Source organism: Manis pentadactyla, chromosome 1 (assembly GCF_030020395.1).
Source record: "Manis pentadactyla isolate mManPen7 chromosome 1, mManPen7.hap1, whole genome shotgun sequence".
NCBI classification, from domain to species: domain Eukaryota; kingdom Metazoa; phylum Chordata; class Mammalia; order Pholidota; family Manidae; genus Manis; species Manis pentadactyla.
In genome coordinates this window covers 87,458,440-87,480,206 of record NC_080019.1, presented here as the reverse complement: position 1 = coordinate 87,480,206, position 21,767 = coordinate 87,458,440, and the positions used below count along the sequence as shown (strand labels likewise).

Below are 21,767 nucleotides of genomic sequence, written 5' to 3'. Positions count from 1 at the left end.
AACATACCTGAGTAAATACAAGTGGGGTAGCTAGGAAGGTAATATTAAATATAATTGCAAAATCTCCCATTGAAGGCAAAGTATGTGGCTAAGTAGAACAGCATATACCTTACTCCTAACTTTCAAAAATCTATTATTTGGGAGTTCTATGTACATTCAAGATTAAAAGCTGTACTATACTATTTAAATACCCTTAATGTTTTCATCAAGTCACTGAAGACATCATAATCAAAAGTACATTTACATTTAAAATTGGCATGGTGCTGTCCATGTATATTTTATCATTAAAATAAAAAGTTTAGTTAAAGCTTTTGGTCCATTGAAACAGAACAAATATTTCAACACCTGGAAGATGTTAAAAGTCAAGAGTTCTGGCATTTGAAGAGTCATATATAATTACTCTCCTCCCAAACCAAAACATTTCATGAAAGCCAAAGAAACATGCTATCTCATAGAAAACCAACAAAACATAAAAATATGAAAATTATAATTCCTCTCCCATCTTTATTTCTAACATTTACATAGTTACTAGTACTATTTAAACTGCCCCAGGTAAAAGAAATAATTTCTTCTTGGAGTTATGGAAACTCTATTTTCCTAAGTATGAAAAGTGATCAATAGCATCTTTATGTATTTACCAAAGTAAGATTATGGTTTTTCAGAGTAGACCATGAAGTTTTCATTTGGCTAGACAGCCAAGCAGCTGAAATAATTCATAATACAATCTGATCAAAAGGAGCAAGAAGAAAAGCTCAGCCTATGTTTCAATGTAGTTTGAATCTTCAAGCTAAAATGTCAGCAACTCAGAAGTAGAATTTAAGGAAAGATTTCATGATAAATTTGGGCATTTATTTTATATATTCATGGAAGCCTGTTTCTGATTCTCTTCACCTTGTCTACATTATATCCCATAAACTACCTTTACTCCTATTATATTCCAGCAATTTAGCCCACCATTATTGCTTTCATCTGTGGAAATAACATACTACAGATTTGTTTTTTGTCTAAGTTCATAGTCTAGGAAAGATGGAATATATGTATGTAGGACCATCAGGAAAATATTTTACAGTCCTACATATCCTGGGTACAGTTAATACAGAGTATTCCCTAGGGAAAGGCAGAGCTGAGGGGAGTGTGTGTGTGTGTGTGCGTGTGTGCTCACATGTGTATGTTTTGGGTGGGGACACTTAGAAAAAATACTGTAGAGCAAAGGCTTGCACAGTATTCCACCTGTATGTTTCCCTAGAGCTGGACATGAATGCATGACCGGAAGTCTGAAGTCAGAATAAACACTCAGCAAACAGTTGATTTACTTTATTCCCTCCAGAAGGGAGTGTTGGAGTATTGCTAACATTTTCCCAGTCACAGGGAACTTGTTTAGACTAGCAATCATTAAGAGCAGCGGGTTTTTATCAAATTACAAGGACCAAGAGAGTTGCGCCCCAGCTCAGCTGGAGCAACTTTTATCTGTTCTATAGAAAGGTTCTATAGCAGAAGAATTTTTTAAAAAAAGAGCAATAGGGAATAATGTGAGTGTTGCCTACCCAGAAATGTCATGAGAATTCAATGATCTAAATATGTAAAATGCTTAGAACAATGGCTTGCACACTGTAAAAGTTCCTTAAGGGTTGGCCTGAATGATGATGTGGATAATGACTTGAGTCTTATCTTTGTGGGTAATTTAAAGAAGATAAAGCACAGATGCTACAATGATTCGCTGCAGAAACTCTACTCCTACCGTATCAAGCCTTTAAGGGATGATGACCTCTAACAGGTGTTTGAATCACAGAGATTTAAAACTGGAATGGGCAGCCAGCAATGCCACAAAAAGGCTTACCTCTTCTTCTTGGTGATAATGAGCACGTCATTAAAGAGAAAGAAGTAGACTGGCTGTTTGGATGTCCTCTTTGAGAAAAGCACAGTATCTTCGACATAGGCCGTCAACTCACCTCTTTTTACCAACCACCGGGAAGAGGAGACTAGAGGAAAAGGCTACAAAAAGAGAAAAACTCAGTATCCAAAACCAAATTAAAGTCCTTCTAAGAGTAGCAAAAGTAAAATAAAAGCTCACATCCAAATGACACATTTTATGCTATTCAATCATTTGATAAGCATTTAATAATGAAATATAAATAGAGAAGTACATTCTCCAAGAGAAGTTGAAAAAGAACAATTATTTTCCAATATAAAAATGGACTTGCCTATACGACAACTAAAACTCAATAAGAAAATGTCATCAGGTTAACCAAGAGTTATGACCCCTCCATTAACTCTCAACTGAAAAAGATGGATAAGGAGTCACTGAAAACTGAAGATCCTGAAAATGACATCCATGGGAATCAACCGCAGTTATTTTAAAGGTCACAAATCAGAATCTAAACTTATGGAAAAACATAGATAACTGTACTCAACAAGAAACAAATAAAAATGTCTGCATTCACTTTATGAACTAAAAATACTTTATTCAAAAGTAAAAGAGTCCCTACAAGCATGTTTTGTCTATTGATTATATAGTTAGCCATATTCTGGAGAACACCTGTTCTTAAGTTTATGGCACTTCATCTCCTGAAAGCACGATGCCACTTTCTAAAGGCAGTGGAAATTAAGTTCTTCCAAAAGAATCCATCTTAATCTCATACAAAAGGCTGTATCCAAGGAATTACATATTCCTTTTTCTTTATTTGGTTTCAAGTTTCCAACTGGAAAACTCTCAAAACCACAGAACAATCCTTACCCTAGAGAACTTTTTTTTTTAGGTTACCAGAAATGCTTACTGCCAGAATTCTGATTTAGAAAACTATACCCATAAAAGAAGCAAAAGTTCTTGGACACACAGAAGATAACTGCAGTAGTATGGCACAACCATGGGTCATCCTTCTCAAAGAATAATGATTAAAAATAGCTAAAGGAAACTGAGGTCACTAGGGAGGAACTACAAAAGCGAAGAAAGGATTTCATGTATTTTTTTAACTTTATAAAGGACTTTTATAAGAAGGTTGCTCATCGGTGATATACTATTTTCTTGAAGGTTTAAAAGGAAGATGAAATTATGGCTGACTCAGACTTTCAAAACTGGCTATTAAGGGAGTTCATGGCGTTTCCAACTCCACCACATCTCAAATCAGCCGATTATCCAACAGGGATGGTTGAGACTTGAAAGATCGTCAAAGAGATGCTTAGATAACCCTGGAGGACCCCACCAACAACACACAAGAAGTCACCACAAAGAGCTGTGTGTCGGGTTTGGTCCTGAGAAAGGGCTGTAATTACCAGGAACACAGTGCTGTCTTGCTGTTGTGTGTAACCCTACAGGATGACCTAAGGATAGTACTATGGTTCGGTTCCAGTGTACACACCACTCTATGATGGTTCTTAGTTTAGGGGATGGGGAAAGAAAGTTTTTAAAGTTGTATTCTTGTTTTTAAAATAGTTGGATTTTTTGTGGGATTCACATATAAATCAAGTATAAAAATCAAACGAATAATCATATTTGACCTGATTGTTTATAGTTCATGATGCGTGATCAAAACCGAAAGTTTCTGTGATATGACTGCCCTTGCACTGTTCACCATGTAAGAACTTATTCACTATGTAAGAACTTGTTCACCATGTAAGATCTTGTCTGTTATGCTTTAGAAGATTGGAGACTGTTGAGAATTAGGCTTGGGGTTGATTAATGATTGTGCATTGAGTCCCCTATACAGAATTTTATTGTTGTTAACAACCATCTGATCAATAAATATGAGAGATGTCCTCTCAAAAAAAAAAAAAGTTGGATTTTTATGGATTCCTCAACTCCACTGCGCAAAAATAAATTTCTAATGAACATAATCTAAAACTGACAGTGCCAAATATGATGAAATATGTCAATGCTGCTTTTGAAAACAAAAATCTGGTATTATAGATTTTGTTTCAGAATTTATTGTTAGAAGATTAAACTCATTTGGATAGTTTTCTTTTTTAAGAAGAAATGATCAACAAGACCAAAAGAAAAGACTCAGAATACCCCAAAGTGGGACTAAGTGAATTCTCCTAGTTAAGAAGCTCTAAGACTAGAATACAGGCATGAATGCAAAACTAGAAGAGAAATTCATGAACAAAAATACATCCTTAAAAATACAGAAATAATTCTTATGGAAAAAAGACTTGTCATTCTTTCTTGTGTTACCTAATATCCTACAAAACTAGCCTTGGAACAAAATTTGGTTTATGGGCCATGAAGATATGAAAGAATTTTTGTCTGAAGAGCAATTTTTTCAAAAATTGAGAAAAAATTAATAATTGATCCATTTTAAAGATTATTTAGTGACTTTTAGTCCATTGACAATGTTGTACAATGATCATCACTATATAATTCTAGAACACTTTCATTCCCTAGAAAGGAACTCCATATGCATTAAGTCACTCTCCATTCTGCCCTCTGCCAGGCCAGAGCAACCACTAATCTACTTTCTAACTTGAACAGTTTGTTGATTCTGGACAGTTTATGTACATGGAATTATACAATATGCGACCTTTAAGTCTGATGTTCATCCATGTAGTAGCATGTATCAGAATGTCATTCCTTTTAAAGCTGAATAAAACACTATTTCATCATATGGATATACCACATTTTATTAATTAATTCACCAATTTTGTTTATGAACATATGGGTTGTTTCCACTTTTTTGGTTATGATGAATGATGACCTGAAAATTTACATTCAAGTTTATATTTGAACAACTGTTTTCAGTTCTCTTGGGTATATACCTAGGAAAGGAATTGCTGGTAATTGGTAATTCTATGATTAACTTTTTGCAAAAACACCTAACTGTCTTCTACAGTGCAAAGAGTTTTTTAACACCTTAGAGCTCTTCATTTTGTCTATTACATCATGAACTTCTATTAGCAAGTCCCCCAAACACCAATGAGCAAAGTCAGCTACCATCTAACACAGCAACCGACATGCTCCCCACTCAATCACATTTCATTTAGGGTTCATGGCACAGTCTGAGAAGTCTCAACTTCTCCATGTGCTTATTAATAAGGTCAAATTTTCCATTATAAGGCTCTGTGGAGACAACCTTTAGAGAAAGCTGTACCCTAGTGGGAAAAAAAAGACTGAATTTGAGGCACAGGTTAAGTCTCTGATATTAGTTTTGGGACTAACTTTTTCTCCACAACCCTCCCTTCCCTTCCTCCTGCCAAGCTTCTTGGGGGAAAAGTTCAATTTGTTTAAATGGTTTCACATCCCATTCACTCTTTAACACTTTGCAAATGTCCACCAGGCCTATGAAACTAAGCATCCGAATGGTATTTACTATTTGCCTACTATGAATAAGGTCTGTACCATGTCCTTTACAACTATTAATTAATTTAATCTTCACAGTAACTCCAGGAGGGAAAGTACTTTTATCAGTCCAATAATTAACTGTCTGATAATATCAGTCCCATATTAACTGTAAGAAAGCATTTTACAGTTCAGAAAACTAAGACATAAAGTTAAATAACGCCCAAGGTCATACAGCTAGTAGTAGGTGGTGGAGCCTCCCTGCAAGTCAGGCCAGCCTCCTCCAGCGTACACACTCTTAACTTACACTGGCTTCCTAAATGCCAAGCCAGTGGATTCTTTCTACCCCTCTCACATTACTACTACATAGCACATTACACTGTTCGAGAAATGTACAGATTTAAAAATGAAAAACATATGTAAAAGCATACACATCTATAAGCTTTCTTTTTCCCTTCAAATTAGAAAAGAATCAGCATTATTATACCATCCTTGTTGAGAATGTGGATTCTGGAGTCAGTAGCAGGCCTGAATCCAGGCTTCCCTGCTTCTTGGTATATGACTTTAAGCAAATCATTTAATATCTCTAGCTCCAGATTCCTCAACTATAAAATAAGAACCATAAAGGGATACTTCATGGTGTTCTTACGAGAATTAAATGAAACTATGTGAAGATGACATGGAGTACATACTCAGCAAATATTCTCATAGTAGTAGAGGCAGTGACCCAAATATGGCCGACACAGAACTTGCTACCTTTCTCAAGTTTTCCTCCCCATGGATCCATTATCTAAGTGGAGGGTGTGAGTCTCCCCCCAGGCACCCAGATGAGACCTCTGAGGCACCACCTCCTGCCCTCCTCTGGGGGTCCTTCCCGTCTCTGCACTCTGCTTCCAACCTCCCAAATGGTTTCTCAGATCTAGTCTTACTATATTCCCACCTCATCCTCCACATCGCTGCCTTAGTACGTTTTTTAAAAATAATTAATTGAATTTGTTGTGTGTGGGGGGCAATATTAAAAAATGTGTGGAGTGGGGAGGGCAGTATTAAAAAAAGGGCAAGAACTGTGAAAAAGCAGTAAGTGAAAACTCTCCTTCCCACTCTGTTCCCCACCTACAACTCCTACCCACTGACCACAGCCCCCAGAAGGTAATAATAACATTTTTTCCTGTAACTTTGCAGAGATTTCTTACAAAAATGAGCAAATTTTATATTCTTTTTTTCCTTCTGCTTTACACTTTTTTTTTACTTAATAAGAAGAAATGAGAAACCTTTCCATATTGGTATCTAAAATTCTCCTTTTTTTTAAGTTGCATGGTATTATATTATTTGGGTGTACTATAATTTACTTAATTAGTCCCCTACTGATAGATATTGAGATTGTTTCTAATCTTTTGCAATTATAAACAATGCCATATCAATAACTCTGTATGTTATATGTGTATGTGTTATTTGATACCTTTATGAAATATCTAAAGGATAAATTCTTAAGGGTAAAATTGCTGAGTCATAGTAACTTGCATTTACAATTTTGATAGTTACTGCCAAACTGCTCACCATTGGGGTTATAATAATCTTTCCTACCAACAACATATAAAAGTGCCTTTCTCCACAATCTCACTGACAAAATGTGCTAACAAACTTCTGAATTACTTAAAAATCTAAGATGTGAAATACATTATCTTAATTTCAGTTAGCTATTTTCTTCTGAATGAAGTAGCATGTTTTCAAGTGTCTAAGAGTCATTTGTATTTCCCTTTCTGAAGCAGTTTCTAATTTACAATTTTCTAATGAGTTTTTTTTTCCTTACCTTTTTCTTATCACTTCAGAGTTTATGTCAGGGATATTAACCCTTTATATGTGAGCAGCAAACGTTTTTTTCCAGTTTGCTATTTCCCTTTCCACTTTTTTATGCCTTGTAATTTTTCCTCTATAGAGAAAATTTTTTAAAGTTTCATATAGATGAATTTATCAATACCTTCTTTTAATAACTGTTGAATTTGGAGTAGGTCGGAAAGGCCTGTCCCATGTTACTTAAGTCATCTTTACAAAACACACATATGATGGTGTTGCTTTGCTACTTAGAACTTCTTAGTGGCTCCCAAGTGACCTTGCTCAGGTGCTCCTCTTGGCACACAAGGCTCTTCATGTGAGCAACTCTTACTGCTCCAGCTCTGCCTTACTTCTCTTGCAACTCCTGTATATCCACAGGGGATATGCATGATTCCTGGCCTACAGCAGCTGGAACCAGGCCCTGTGCATTTGTTCCTGCTCTTCACTCCTAGAAGACCCTTCTGCCTCACCTTTAAAGATTCAGCTGAAATATACCTCTAGTATGAAGACTTGCCTGATGGCTACGAGCTCCCCACACTTCCAATTCTCACTCTTAGAGCTGTCACCCCCTTTCCACTGCCAGTGTTCTCCATAGTCTTCCATCTACCATGACAGCTGTAGACTTTGCTGTCTCCTTCATATTTCTGTCATCTTCTATGACTGTAAGCTCCCCGAAGGCAGAGATCATGTTTTTGTTTTCCCACTGCCTTCCACAAAGAAGGCACTCATGAAATTTGTTGAAAGAATTCATGTGCTTCAACAAATTACTTAACTTTTTTGAACATCTATCTTTTCATCTTTAAAATAACTGAGTAAAGTTGTCCATGGTTATCTATAAGATGTTATGGAAATTAGGTCCTAGATTGTATTAGAATTTCTAAGTGGTCTGAATTAAGGACTTCATTAAAAATCTAGACAGAGAATATCTTCCATTAAACCTGCAAATATTTAGTCATTGAACCAAAAGAAAACAAAACAACACAAAATTCATGAACTCAATTGATGTGAATCACTTACTTTTAAGGACCTTCGAGTAAAGCATTTTTTCAATTACAAATTAATTTTGGGTTATGAAGAAATAGAGCTTAAAGATATATTAAACCAACTGTCAGCAAAAAAGGAAAAAGAAAAAAGTTTGGAAAGGGATTTATCATCTCTAAAAAGGAGGGGATAAAAAAAATTCTTATGTCCAGATATATTTTCTAAAATATTTTAAACAAATTACAGAGAAAGACAAGATTTTTTTGAGAGATGGGAGAAAAGATGGGTTTTGAAATTGCTGTAAATTTCTGTGTGAAGACATTGTAACTATTTAAAGTATATGTGTTTGTGTTGTTTTTAGCAAATACTTATCATCTGTTCAAAGAATTATGGATTGTGTTTCTGCATCTAAGCCACTATAATCAGGGTGTTACAGCGGAAGCTTACACTGATCTGCAAGTCAAGATACATGGGCCCTTGGCCTGATCCTACTACCTATTAGTCCAGTGACTCCCTAACAATTACTCCATGGGCTTTATTTTGCTCATTTAAAAAATAAAAGTTGCAGCTATATATTAGTGGTCCGCAAGCTGTATGACAAGGCAGATAATCTGCTCTCTGAATAATGCCATGAAATGCTGATCACTCTAATTCCACTGCATGAATGAGGAACACTTTTACTATGAAAAAATGTGATCAGTCACTTTAAGTTGCTTAATTAAATTTATGGGTACTAAAACGAGATTGAATTACAATTGTGAGCACTCACATCCATTAAGCACTCAGTTGTGAGTCAAAAAAGGACTGGCCACGGCCTAGATTTGCCATTAGCTGTCACTTTCTTTTTGGTTCATATTGGTATCCACTTCTGAGCAGTATCAGACAAGCAGTCACAGGCAGTGAGAAAAGAATTATGGAGAAGAAAAACAAGTATGAAAAGAACAATCCACAAACAATCTTTTTTTGCAAACTGGGAGAGGAGTTATTTAACTTAGAACACCCTGGTCCAGTTCATGGGATACCAATGTTTTGCAGGACACTGAGAATGCTTTCCATTCTAAAATCCTATTATTTTGAATTACCATTTCCCCCAAAGCTGGTGTCTTCCTGGGGGGAAAGCGCTAATGAGATAATACCTAACTCATTGGCCTGGAAAACAGTAACTTTATCCGTTGACTGTAAGCAAGAGCAGAATTGCCCAGAGCACCTGCTACTTCCTTGGCCTCTCTCTGAGCAATTTACGGCCCTTATTTGAAAAGCAAATTCCTATCCACCTTGTTGCACTCAACTATCTCTCTGTATTTATGTAAGATTTAAGTAAGAGCAGTAATAAAACTGTTTATGAAGACATAGGGAATACCTTAATTTTAAATTCCAGCTGAGAGTTAATCGTGTACATCATTTCGGTCCTTTCCATCTTCCGAGCTCCTTCATTGCACAGTCGAACCAACTGAAAATACAGAATAATAAAGAGGGGTAAGATGTTGAAGGGAGAAACCTCACTTTCAAATGTAGATCTCTTGCAGGAAAGAAAACTCATTTCTGACAATTGAAGAACTCACAGTTTGACACAGTAAAGACACTGCACCCAGTTAGAAGTGGTGTCATTAGGAGGTTAAAAAATGTCCTGAAAGTTCTCAGGGACACAATGTCTGTGTGCTCTTGTTCACACCATGCCCTCCACACACGCTCACCAGTTCCCCGCACCGTATGGGTCTCTGTCCTTTCTTCTGGCCCACCCACCCCTCAATTTCACCCATAGGAACCCCACCCAACCTCAGTGCAAGCTGCACTTCTCTCCCACTTCCATATCAAAGCAGCTGGAGGCCAACTAACCAACCTGAAAGGCAAATTCTAAGCAGAGTGCTAAATGCAAAGCATGAGACCAATAACAAGATGTTGAAAGAAGGAAGCCTTCAGTTGGAACCTAATGGTCAGTCAGTCTTCAAGGAATGTCAAGCTAAAGGAAATTCAGTTAGTTAGAACTACTGAGTTATCAACAAACTGAATGCATTCCAAGTCTTCTGATGAGAGTCTGTGATATTGTGATTTATAATAAGAAACACATACTTGGTCCTGGCAGGCAGCTCCTAAATGCCTTATAATATATTTAAGAGTCATAAGGGCATCTTTACGTATGATATCTACTTTTGTTCCCAGTTATTGAAATAGCTGGAATGATAAAAGTGAAATAGGTAAATCATTGTCTTTTTATACCAGCCCCTTTCAAACACACCTGAGGTTATGGTAATGAAGTAACTTTTGGAAAGCCCCTAAGGATGGGGGCCATTTGCCAAAGGAACGAACCAAGTGATTGGAGAGAAGGTTGGAACTTCCAGCTTCACCCCCAAACTCTGCAGAGGGGAGATGGGCTGAAGATGAACTTGATAACTGATGGCCAATTATTTAATCAATCATGCCTAAGTAATGAAGCCTTTATATAAATCCCTGAACTAGGGAGTCCCTAGAGCTTCCAGGCTGGTGAACAAGAACACAACCACATGCTGAGGGGGTGACACCCGCACTCCAGAGGGACAGAGCTTCTGTGCTTGGGACCCCTCTGGGCCTCAGCCTACCTAGTAATCTGGCCATTCATTCATATCCTTTACTATCCTTTGGAATGGACCCGTAAACTAGTGAGTAAACTTGTTGCCTGAGTTCTGAAGGCTGCTCTAGCAAATTAATTGAACCCAATGAGGGGGTCACAGGAACCTCTGATTTACAGCCAGCTTGTCAGAAGCACAGTGACAACCTGGACTTGTGATGGGCTACGGAGATGAAGGGGGGGAGTCTTGTGGGACGGGAATAGGATCTGATGCTGTCTGCAGGTATATTCAGAACTGAACCAAACTGTAAGACACCAGCTGGTGTAGCAAAACGGCTTGGTGTGGGGAACACCCTCCACCACATTTGGTGACCAGAGGGTCAGAAATGAAGTATTCTGTGAGTAGACTATTAAGAGCAGAGGAGACAAAAACAGGAGTTTCTCCTTTACACTGAACCTAATACATAATTAGTTCTTTGGCTGTACACCAGAGCAGACTCTATATGTTCAATTTTTTATTAACTGAAAAAAATCTATAAAAAATATCTATCAAGGGTCATTGGCCATAAAGACAAATTTGATGGTTAAAAATAAAAGCTGGTAAGTCTAATTGGATTTACTTTTAGTATTTCTGCTCTATTAAGTCAGTAATATATGCCCACTGTAAAAACATAACAAAACAAAAAAACCTGATGATACATAATTAAATAAAATGAGCCATAAAAAGTTCTGACCTAATCCCACTGATAATTGGAAACAGGTTGGATTATACACTATCTCTTTTTTTTCTATGCTTCTATGAACATATAAACACACACATATATGTAAAAATTTTTTTTATTTTTGTAAATGATCAATCCTATGCTTGTTTGTAACTTGATTTTTTTTCACTTAACTAATATTTCCCCTTATAAATATAACATTTCTGAAAAGAAAGTTTATGTTGTGCTTGGTATGTGTCAGGTGCTAGGGTTACAATGCTCAGCAGAGATCCACAAACCCTATCCTCAAGGACGCTCAGAGACCAGATCCAATAATTATAAGCTGAGATCTTAAAGGAGAAAGACAGTGCACTGGAGGGAGGAAAGTGGGGAGGCAGTCAAGGCCTTTCTTGAGAGGCCATTTAAGCTGAAAGCTGAAAGCTGAAAGAGGGAATTAGACTCTGCATATGGGGACAGCAGTGGTCCAGGCAAAGTGAACACCGTAAGCAAAGAGCCTAAATGGGAAAGTGCTGGTGTGTTGAGAAAGTAAAAGGTGCCACACAAGGGAGATCGCACAGGACGAAGCTAGAGAGGCAGGCCAGGGTCAAAGCATGCAAGTTCTTAAGGCATCTGTTTTGTATTCTAAGTGCAAAGAGAGGCCACCAGCAGATTTCAGTAGGGAAATGATATCATGCAATTTATGCTATGATCATATGGGCTTTCCATGAAATATTTATTCAATCCCTTACTGATGGACACTTAGCTGATTTCCAATTGCTTAACAGATTTCTAGATTTGGAGGGTACATTATCTTCAGTTACAGTATATCTTTGGGTCTGAATGGTCTGAAGAGTTCGCTGATGCACAGACTGATGGTTCTATGCCTGATCAAACCAAGAAGCTGAAATCTTCCTAGCTGGGGTTAGGAGCAAACTGTGACTGCAATGTCCTGAAAGGGGTAAGACACCTCAGAGTGAACTCCAATCAGGCAGCCATTGCTCAGGACGTTTTATGATTGCTCTTGAGGAATATGTTTGCAGTTCCCAAAGCTATGCTCCCAGATGTATGCCCCCAGGCTCTACATCCAAGTACCTAGGTAACATCTCTCCTTGGATGTCCCACAAGCATATCAAACTCACAACAAGAATGACCTAACCTGAGCATCATCTGCCCTCCCCTGCCCTCGGCCCCATGTTCCTAGCTCAGGGACCAATCTCACCATCACCTACTTCCTCAAGCCAAAAGGCCTGGCCCTCTCCACTCTCGGACGCTTCTCTCTCCTTTGTCTTCCACCTCCAAACAGTTGCAAGGTCTCCTTAATGTTGCTATCCTGCTGTCCACAGTCCTCCATTTGCCCTGCCCCCTCAACTCAGGCTCAAACCCCTTCTCCCCTGGATTACTGACTTCCTAACCCTCTGCCATCACTTCTACCCTACCTTTATCCCCCAAAATAATGCTGCTAATCATTTTAAGTTCAAATCTGATCATGAGAATCCTTGGCTTAAAAAGCTTAAAAGGCTCCCCAAATCTTTCAGAAATAAGTTTTAGCAAGACTGTGATCTGGCACCTACTTACTGATCCCTAACCTGTCACTATTCTTATATTGGGCTCAGTCTTACCAAATTTCTGGCCAAAGCACCACACTCCATCTTGCCTCTGTACTTTCATACCTGTGCTTCCTCCCTCTGCCTCAACACCCTTCACCCCACTCTGTCCAACGGGCTCCTTCTCATCCAGATTCATACCCCCTCCCCCTTGTCTTTCAGGTCTCATTGAGGAATGTTTCTGTGTAAACAAACTGATTTTGGAGATAATTTATAAGTCCTTATTAAGAAAAAAGAAAGAAAAAGGAACAATTCATTTACAGTTATTCAGTTTGAAATAAAAGGGAAAAAAATGGCATTATTAAGTTTGAAGTATCATCTTATTTCCTCAACTGTCAAATATCAACTCCATCGGCAAAAGATGAAGTCATGCCACCACTTTAGAAGAATTTGCTTCAGAAAGCATACTAAAAACAAGAAAGTTCCCACAATGTCTTAAGTTATCATCAGTGGAGTCTGTTTTAATGATTATTTTGCAGAGGGAGACTCTAATTTGGGTATGTGTGCACTGCTGTTTTTGTTTTTATTAAAATCAGCCTCAGTATATTAAAGCTGTGCCTTCCTTCATCATTTGTCAAAACATTATTAAATTTAACTTGCTGAGTTTTTTGTGTTAGGCCAGGTTTATTTGAAAAAAAAAACACACCTCAATCCCTCTAATAAAAAATGTAAATTAAAAACAAAGTATTTTCAATCAATTGAATTCACAATTAAAATATTCAATTCTGGAAAGTATGCAGTAAGATAGACAGAAATACTTCTGGTGGTCAGAAACATGGGAATAATCTTTCTTGAAGGCACTTAGGGGCTTTTAAAACATACCCATATTTTTGTTTCAATAAACCCACTTCTAGAAATTTATCTTTAGAAATAACCAAATGAGCACAGTCATTTATGTAAGACAATGTTCCATGCAGCACCATTTAAAGTAGTAAATAAAATGGGCACTGTACAAATCCATTTTTAAGTGTACACTTACACCTATACAGTAGTATTGGAATAGAAACCTAATTGGAAGAATATGCAGTAGAATAACATAGTCATTATCTTTGATAAAATTACTGATAAATTGTATTTTCTGTCTCTTAAATTTCCCAAATTTTCTGTAATATACCACTTATTACTTTATTCTAAAAAATATCTTTGTAAACCTTAACTGCATTCTTACAGAGCAGTACTTATGAATGAAAAACAGAAAACTTAAGAGTTCCTCCCTTCCATATTTCTCTCCCTTTACCATAGGTAATCACAATGGTATGATTCTGGGAGTATTTCTATATAACAATAAAATACACATGTATATAAACACACTTTATTATCAAGGTGTCATTACACTATTTGTATTGTTCTATAAGTTAATGTTCCTCACTTAACAATACAGCTTAGAGATCTTTCCATGTTTATACACACACACACACACACACACACACACACACACACACTTATACATATGTTAAATGGCTGAAGTAATAAATAAATTACAGGAAAGGATTAAGAGATTAAGGTTATTTTGCTAATAGGAGAAAAGCTTAATAACTTAATACTACCTATAAATATAAGTAGAATTTTTATGAGGTGACAGTTAAAGCAGTTAGTCTTTTTCCACAGGAAAGTAAACAGAAGACTACAGCAGGAACGATTTCACTGACATAAGAAACCATCTCCTGACCACCACTCCTTAAACACCAGACACCTCTTTGCACAAGCTAAACTTTTTGCAGATTCCTTGGAAAGCATTCTGCCCCCAGCTCCATCCCAGCATGTGAACAGCAAATCAGAAAGTAAACACATTTTTCATTTGATAGGAACATCACATCTTTCTTGACTAGATCAATAAGTCTTTCTGAGGCCCCAAATTCAGTAAGCTGTAATAGTCATTTCAACAATGTGCTTGAGCAATTACACTGATGTATTTATTACTCACACTATGCAAATAAATTTCATTATTATTTTAAGTATCAAAGAAGGTATTACTCATTTTTTTTCTATGAATGGATACTATCTAGAGAGACTTACTGAGAGCCTTAGGTGAAGTTCTAAAAACTTAGACCTTGACATACTCAGTTTCACTCTCCTCAGTAAATATCAGGAACTCTCAATTTCTTTCATTTCAGGTAACACCAGCAAGCAAAATTCTGCATAAAGGCATTACATCCACAATCTTTCTATTGAAAATACTGATATTGTTTTCCCCAGATCTATAAAACCCCATCAGTAACCTTCACAATTGAAAAAGATAAATTTCTGAGCTGGCTATAGGAATGATTTCAGTTCCCATATCATACTAGAAAACTAAGGGAATGATTCTGATGTTCATAACTTGTGCTCAGAAGAGAAAGACATGCTACCCTACAGAGAAGACAAGTCACTGGCATAGCACTTCTTCAGAGAGACTATGATATACTGACAGTATCAAATCAAGGCAATTCACTGAGCCACCACATTTTTCTGCCAGCCTTTCCTAAAAGTACAAGTGTCAAGTCACGTGAACAAGAGATGCCTGAAGGGATATAGTAGTCTACTGTAACTGGGATGCCAAATTCTTGAAAAAAAATTAAATATCAGTCCTAGTTCAATTCAATAGCCAATTACTACTACCTTCCTCTTCTCTTCGGTATGAATTCTTTTTCAACTTCTCAGTAACAACTAAATAAAATTTGACAAAATCTCGCATCTCCAAGGCTAGAACTTCTCTAGTAGCATTTTTTTTGGTATCATTAATCTACAATTACATGAAGAACATTATGTTTACTAGGCTCCCCCCTTCATCAAGTCCCCCCCACATACCCCTTCACAGTCACTGTCCATCAGCATAGTAAGATGCTGTAAAATCACTACTTGTCTTCTCTGTGTTGTAGAGCCCGCCCCGTACCCGCCCCCCCCCACATTATACATGCTAATTGTAATGCTCCCTTTCTTTTTCCCCACCCTTATGCCTCCCTTCCCACCCATCCTCCCCAGTCCCTTTCCCTTTGGTAACTGTTAGTCCATTCGTGGGTTCTGTGAGTCTGCTTTTATTTTGTTCCTTCAGTTTTCCTTTGTTCTTATACTCCACATATGAGTGAAATCATTTGGTACTTGTCTTTCTCCACCTGGCTTATTTCACTGAGCATAATACCCTCTAGCTCCATCCATGTTGTTGCAAATGGTAGGATTTGTTTTCTTCTTATGGCTGAATAATATTCCATTGTGTATATGTACCACATCTTCTTTATCCATTCATCTACTGATGGACATTTAGGTTTCTTCCATTTCTTGGCTATTATAAATAGTGCTGCGATAAGCATAGGGGTGCATCTGTCTTTTTCAAACTGGGCTGCTGCATTCTTAGGGTAAATTCCTACGAGTGGAATTCCTCGGTCAAATGGTATTTCTATTTTAAGCATTTTGAGGAACCTCCATACTGCTTTCCACAATGGTTGAACTAATTTACATCCCCACCAACAATTTAGGAGGGTTCCCCTTTCTCCACAACCTCGCCAACATTTGCTGTTGTTTGTCTTTTGGATGGTGGCAATCCTTACTGGTGTGAGGTGATATCTCATTGTGGTTTTAATTTGCATTAATCTGATGACTAGCGATGTGGAGCATCTTTTCATGTGTCTGTTGGCCATCTGAATTTCTTCTTTAGAGAACTGTCTTTTCAGCTCCTCTGCCCATTTTTTAATTGGATTATTTGCTTTTTTGTTTGTTGAGGTGCATGAGCTCTTTATATATTTTGGATGTCAATCCTTTTTCAGATCTGTCATTTATGAATATATTCTCCCATACTGTAGGATACCTTTTTGTTCTATTGATAGTGTCCTTTGCTGTACAGAAGCTTTTCAGCTTGATATAGTCCCACCTGTTCATTTTTGCTTTTGTTTCCCTTGCTCGGGGAGATATGTTCATGAAGAAGTCACTCATGTTTATGTCTGAGAGATTTTTGCCTATGTTTTTTTCTAAGAGTTTTATGGCTTCATGACTTACATTCAGGTCTTTGATCCATTTCGAATTTATTTTTGTGTATGGGGTTAGACAGTGATCCAGTTTCTTTCTCTTACATGTGGCTGTCCAGTTTTGCCAGCACCATCTGTTGAAGAGACTGTCATTTCCCCATTGTATGTCCATGGCTCCTTTATCGTATATTAATTGACCGTATATGTTTGGGTTAATGTTTGGAGTCTCTATTCTGTTCCACTGGTCTGTGGCTCTGTTCTTGTGCCAGTACCAAATTGTCTTGATTCTAGTAGCTTTTTGTAAAGATCCTCCTCTTCCCCACTCCTCTATGGATGTGGGGTCCTGGAGTAGAGACCCACTGGTGGTAGGACTTAGCTAACTTCACACCTGTCAGACCAAGTTTCTTCACTTGGTGTTTCCCAAAGTGGTGTGTGCAGACCACCGATGGGGCAAGAGATGAATTTAAGTGGTTGACAGATTGCTGTGGTTTGAATGTTGGAGACCCCTATTAACTACTTTGAGTTTCATTAAAATCGTAACCTCCAAAGATGATGGTATTAGAAGTGGGGACTTTGGGAGGTGCTTAAAAGTCATGAGGATGGAGACCTCCTGGATGGGATTAGTGCATTATAAGAGAGGCTCTGGAGAGCTCTCCCATCCATTTTGCCATGTGAGACTACTGTGAGAAGTCTGCAACCCAAAAGAGGACCCTTACCCAGCCATCATGACAGTCTGATCTTGGACTTTTCTGCCTCCAGAAATCTGAGAAATAAATTTGACTATAAGCCATTCAGTATGTGGCATTTTGTTATACCAGCCCAAACAGACTAAGACACAGATAAACTTACTTTTAATATAAAAATGTACATTAGAAAAATAAACAGCTTGTAAAACCCATGATTTTGTAGTTATTATTGGCAAGAGTGAGGATACATAAAATACAATTAACTTAAAGGTGATTAAAAGAAACAGTGCTTCACAGATGAGTGGTACAAAGATGCAGCAAACAAAGTGGCACACAGCCCGACATGTTTAGGAAGCTGCTGATGCCTTTGCTATCTCTGCTCCCCTGTGCCTAGTTCATGCAGCATCCATTGGTGCCCATACCTTCTAGCAGATACTCCTATCAGCATTTAAACATACTCACATTCTACTCACCTTTAAACAAAAGAAGACCCTCCCTCACGTCCCTTTTAGCTACAGCTCTCTCTCTCTCTCTCTCTTTCTACTCACAATCCCTTGTCGAACCGGTAGAGACGCTTGCTGTCTGACTACAACAGTCCCACCTCCCACTCATCCCTCACACACTCCGGTTTCCGCAGCGACCACGGCAAGGATACAACCTACCTGAATAAACCCAATGAATGCTTCCTAATTATCTCACTTGATCTCTCAGGAGCACTCAGTGTGCATACCCTTCCTTCTATCAAATTACCTGCTGGTTCCTTTTCCCCAAACAAGATGAATGTTGGTGTTCTTTATGGTTATGTTTCAGGTTCACTGCTCTTCTTACGCTACACACTGTTCCTGGGTGATCCCCGCCACTGTCCCAGCGTCAAAGATCATCCACACACTGATGAATCCAAAATCCATGTCTCCAATTCCCGTCTCTCCACTGAGCTCCTGACCTGTTTATTCAGCCAACTTAGATATTCTATGGCAATCCCAATTGTATTTATATCCAAAATGGAACTCATCAGCTTTTCCCTGTATTTGTTGTAGACTATATTCCTTGACTTCTGACCCCAAATACATTCACCCAGTCCATCTCCATGCCTACCTCCACATACTTTGCTTCTCTCCCTGTTACTATCACACCGGTAGAGCCCACTGTCATCTCTAGCTAATCAACTATAAAAGTCTCATCACTGGTCCCAGCCCACTGCCACCTTCACAACGCATGAATTCACAGCTTCTGCATCTTAAGATAAGGTCCACAACTCCTAATGTGGCTCCCAGTTCGCTCTCCTAGACTGGGCTCCAGAGTCACATGAAGAACGTTCCAATTCTTTGAATCCTCTAGACACTTTCATGCCTTTGGGTCCCTGCACACATCCAAGACCCTCTTTGCCCCAGGCCCTGGCTCAGAGCTACTCCTGCTCTAAGTTTTAGATTAAACATTACCATGTTTTTCCCTATCATGTCACTCACCATCCTGTACTGTAATTCTTATTCGGTGTCTGCCTTCCCCTTTACATGACACACCCTGTGCCGGCAGTAACCACAAATGTCTCATTCATCATTGTATTTTCAGGCATTGGCATCATGCCTGGCACAGTAGTAGATAATAAATATCTGTTTAATGAGAAAATGAATACAAGCTTTTCTGACACCAAAGGTAATGAGATATCTCCAGGCCCTTAAAACAAGACTGTCTGAAACAGAAAAATACTAATTTTGTTTGAATATGGCAAACATCATTTTGTTTTTCAGCTACCTAAAGAATGCTGTGCAAATGGCTGTGAGACTTGACATATTTTCAGCATCAAACCCAGATACATTGTCTTCCAAGCTATTGGAATGGTTTACTGTCTGCTGCTCAACAGTTACCTTGCTTACTTCCTTTAAGGCCCTTTTGCAGACTTCGTACTTTGGAGAGTCCTTAGGTGTTTTTTGACAGATAGTCTGCAATGAAGTAAAAAAAGAACATAATCAATTATTTCTTTTATTAAATAAAATAAAGCCAATGTACAGCCATATCCTCTTACTCATGGCAAACTTAACAAGGCCGAGCACAATATTATGGATGAGTATGAGTATGAAGATGACATTAAAATCCGATTTAAAAAGTAGGAAATAGTCTTTAAATGGACGGGATCTAAGAAAATCCAGGGAATGGTTAAAATAGATGACAGACTCCAGAGGAGGATGAACCTCTTTTGAAATTCAACTTCTGTCCCTTACTAGCTACTCGACCTTGGGCAAGTCACCTACTCTGTTTTGATAAGCCTGTTTCCTCATCTTAAAGTCAAGATAATGCCAATAATGTTGTTGCAAGGGTTAAATAATAATACACCTAAAATTCTTTATGAGTGCTTAGCACACAGTAGGCATTTGATGAATGATAAAATTACTTTAATATCACCACCATCATTATAATTAGAGGTAACTGTAACTACAGATGATACAATTGAATAAAAAGATTAAGGAAAAAAGTTGCTAGATTTTCTTTTGCTATATTTATACTGTAATTTTTGTGATGGGAAAATTGAGTTAAAAGAGGGTCAGTTTGACATCAATTAAATTAGATGTAACTTCTGAAACTATACCCACTCAAAGCCAATGGTACCATTTTAACTGTTAAAAATTTCACCTTAATTAACAAATATAACTGAATCTCCAAATAAAGTAAAATTGGAGAGACAAATGTGTTGAGTACATTTAAATTCTGCCTCAGTGGCCAGATTCTCACACACAGGAACAGATCAGGGCAGCGGGCATCCAGCCGAGGTGCAAGGTAGCTGGGAACTGGCCAGCCACTAGTAGCATAAATGTAGATGAGTAGCAGGCCTAAAAATTCGAAAGTCAGGTGTCAGGATTGCTATATGTAATATGCAAGAAGCACAAAGTGTGCCATCTGTGGGTTTATATTAATGTTCTCCATTTTTGTACAGTGGCCCACTATGAGCCATACATTCACACTGCAACCAGTACAGGCGCACACAAAAGTGAAACAAGGTTTTCTATAAAATAATATTTACTCATGTGGTTATGAGCCATGTTCATATTGTGTATCACCTGGTCTATTCTATTTCACTTTTTAAAAACACTGCTCATGATTCAAAATCAATTTCATGACCCACTAATGCTACAAAGGCAATTTGAAAAATGGTAGATTATGTCCCTGAAACTAGCTATCTTGAGGCCATAGTGTCTTTGCACACTTCAAGTTTTCATAACATTTTGCGCATACTCAGTTTTCTAGGGAGAATGACTACAGCTTTACTCAGATTCTCAAAAGGGTCCCTGCCCACCCGCCTCAAATTTAGAGTCCACTGAGTAATCATGGGATAAACCTCCGACATGGTACAATATGGTGTGCCTCATTTTGGAATCCCAATCTATGTTGTAAATCCCAATTAACTGATTAAGTCAGGTTAATCCCAAAATTAAACAGAGAGAATACAGGTTGAGAGATCACAACCTACACAGAATCTAAGGGAACATGGCAAAAATGCATTTCAGAAAAAGAACTCTACAAGTTCTTAACATTTTAAAAGAAATGTTACATTTAGAAAGCACCCATTTCTCATTAAAAAAAATAAAATTTGAAATACTATTTCCCAATATGGAACAAAGTTTCATGTTTTTATAAAAGTCTTAGAAGTCACATGAAATAAACTATTTTAAAAAATGATTTCTTACTTTGATGAAATCTTACAGAAGAAAGCACAGTAGCTGCTCCTTGAAGATATTTTTGAAAAATTCACAGTATTACTACAACTCAACTTAAGCCTATATACTATATTTATCAATTTAGTCAAGAAACATTGAGGGTCTATTATTGTCAGGCTTAACATTTGCTGTTTCATTTGTTTTCATGCTAACCCTGCAAGTACCTATTACACTTGTTTCAGATAAAGTTAAGCAATGTGTTTGCCTGGGATCATACAGTAAGTGACAGAGCCAGAATTAGTACCCAGCAAAAGCCGTAGGATTCCTACTACACCAAGTTACATGTCAGAGCCCCTTCTCCCCAAGAGCTCTGGGCGTTCAGATGAGGAGGAAGAGATACCGGGTGGGGAGAGGGGCATCGGGTAAGCATTTATGCAAGAAGGAGCACTACAGCTAGTGCTTATTTTGATCATGTGGAAATGGAAGGTTGCAAAGTGGAAGGCAAGAACATTGTGAGCAAAGATGCAGAGTGAGAAAGTCTGGGAATATGTAGGAAATAA

The 21,767-nt window shown here is 37.7% G+C and overlaps 1 protein-coding gene across 4 annotated transcripts in view; it reads right to left on the bottom strand.

The window, feature by feature from the left end:
• ARHGEF26 (Rho guanine nucleotide exchange factor 26) overlaps nt 1-21,767 on the bottom strand; it is a 144,602-nt gene that overhangs the window by 39,750 nt on the left and 83,085 nt on the right. For all 4 annotated transcript variants that reach the window (XR_008996736.1, XR_008996737.1, XM_057499414.1 and 1 more), the window contains exons 9-11: nt 19,423-19,497; nt 9,444-9,533; nt 1,838-1,992 (exon numbers count right to left, since the gene is read on the bottom strand). Coding sequence is in view for 2 of the 4 variants with exons in the window: in XM_057499414.1 (XP_057355397.1) it covers nt 1,838-1,992; nt 9,444-9,533; nt 19,423-19,497 (320 nt within the window). In the remaining 2 variants the exon portion in view is untranslated. The remainder of the gene's footprint in view (nt 1-1,837; nt 1,993-9,443; nt 9,534-19,422; nt 19,498-21,767) is intronic.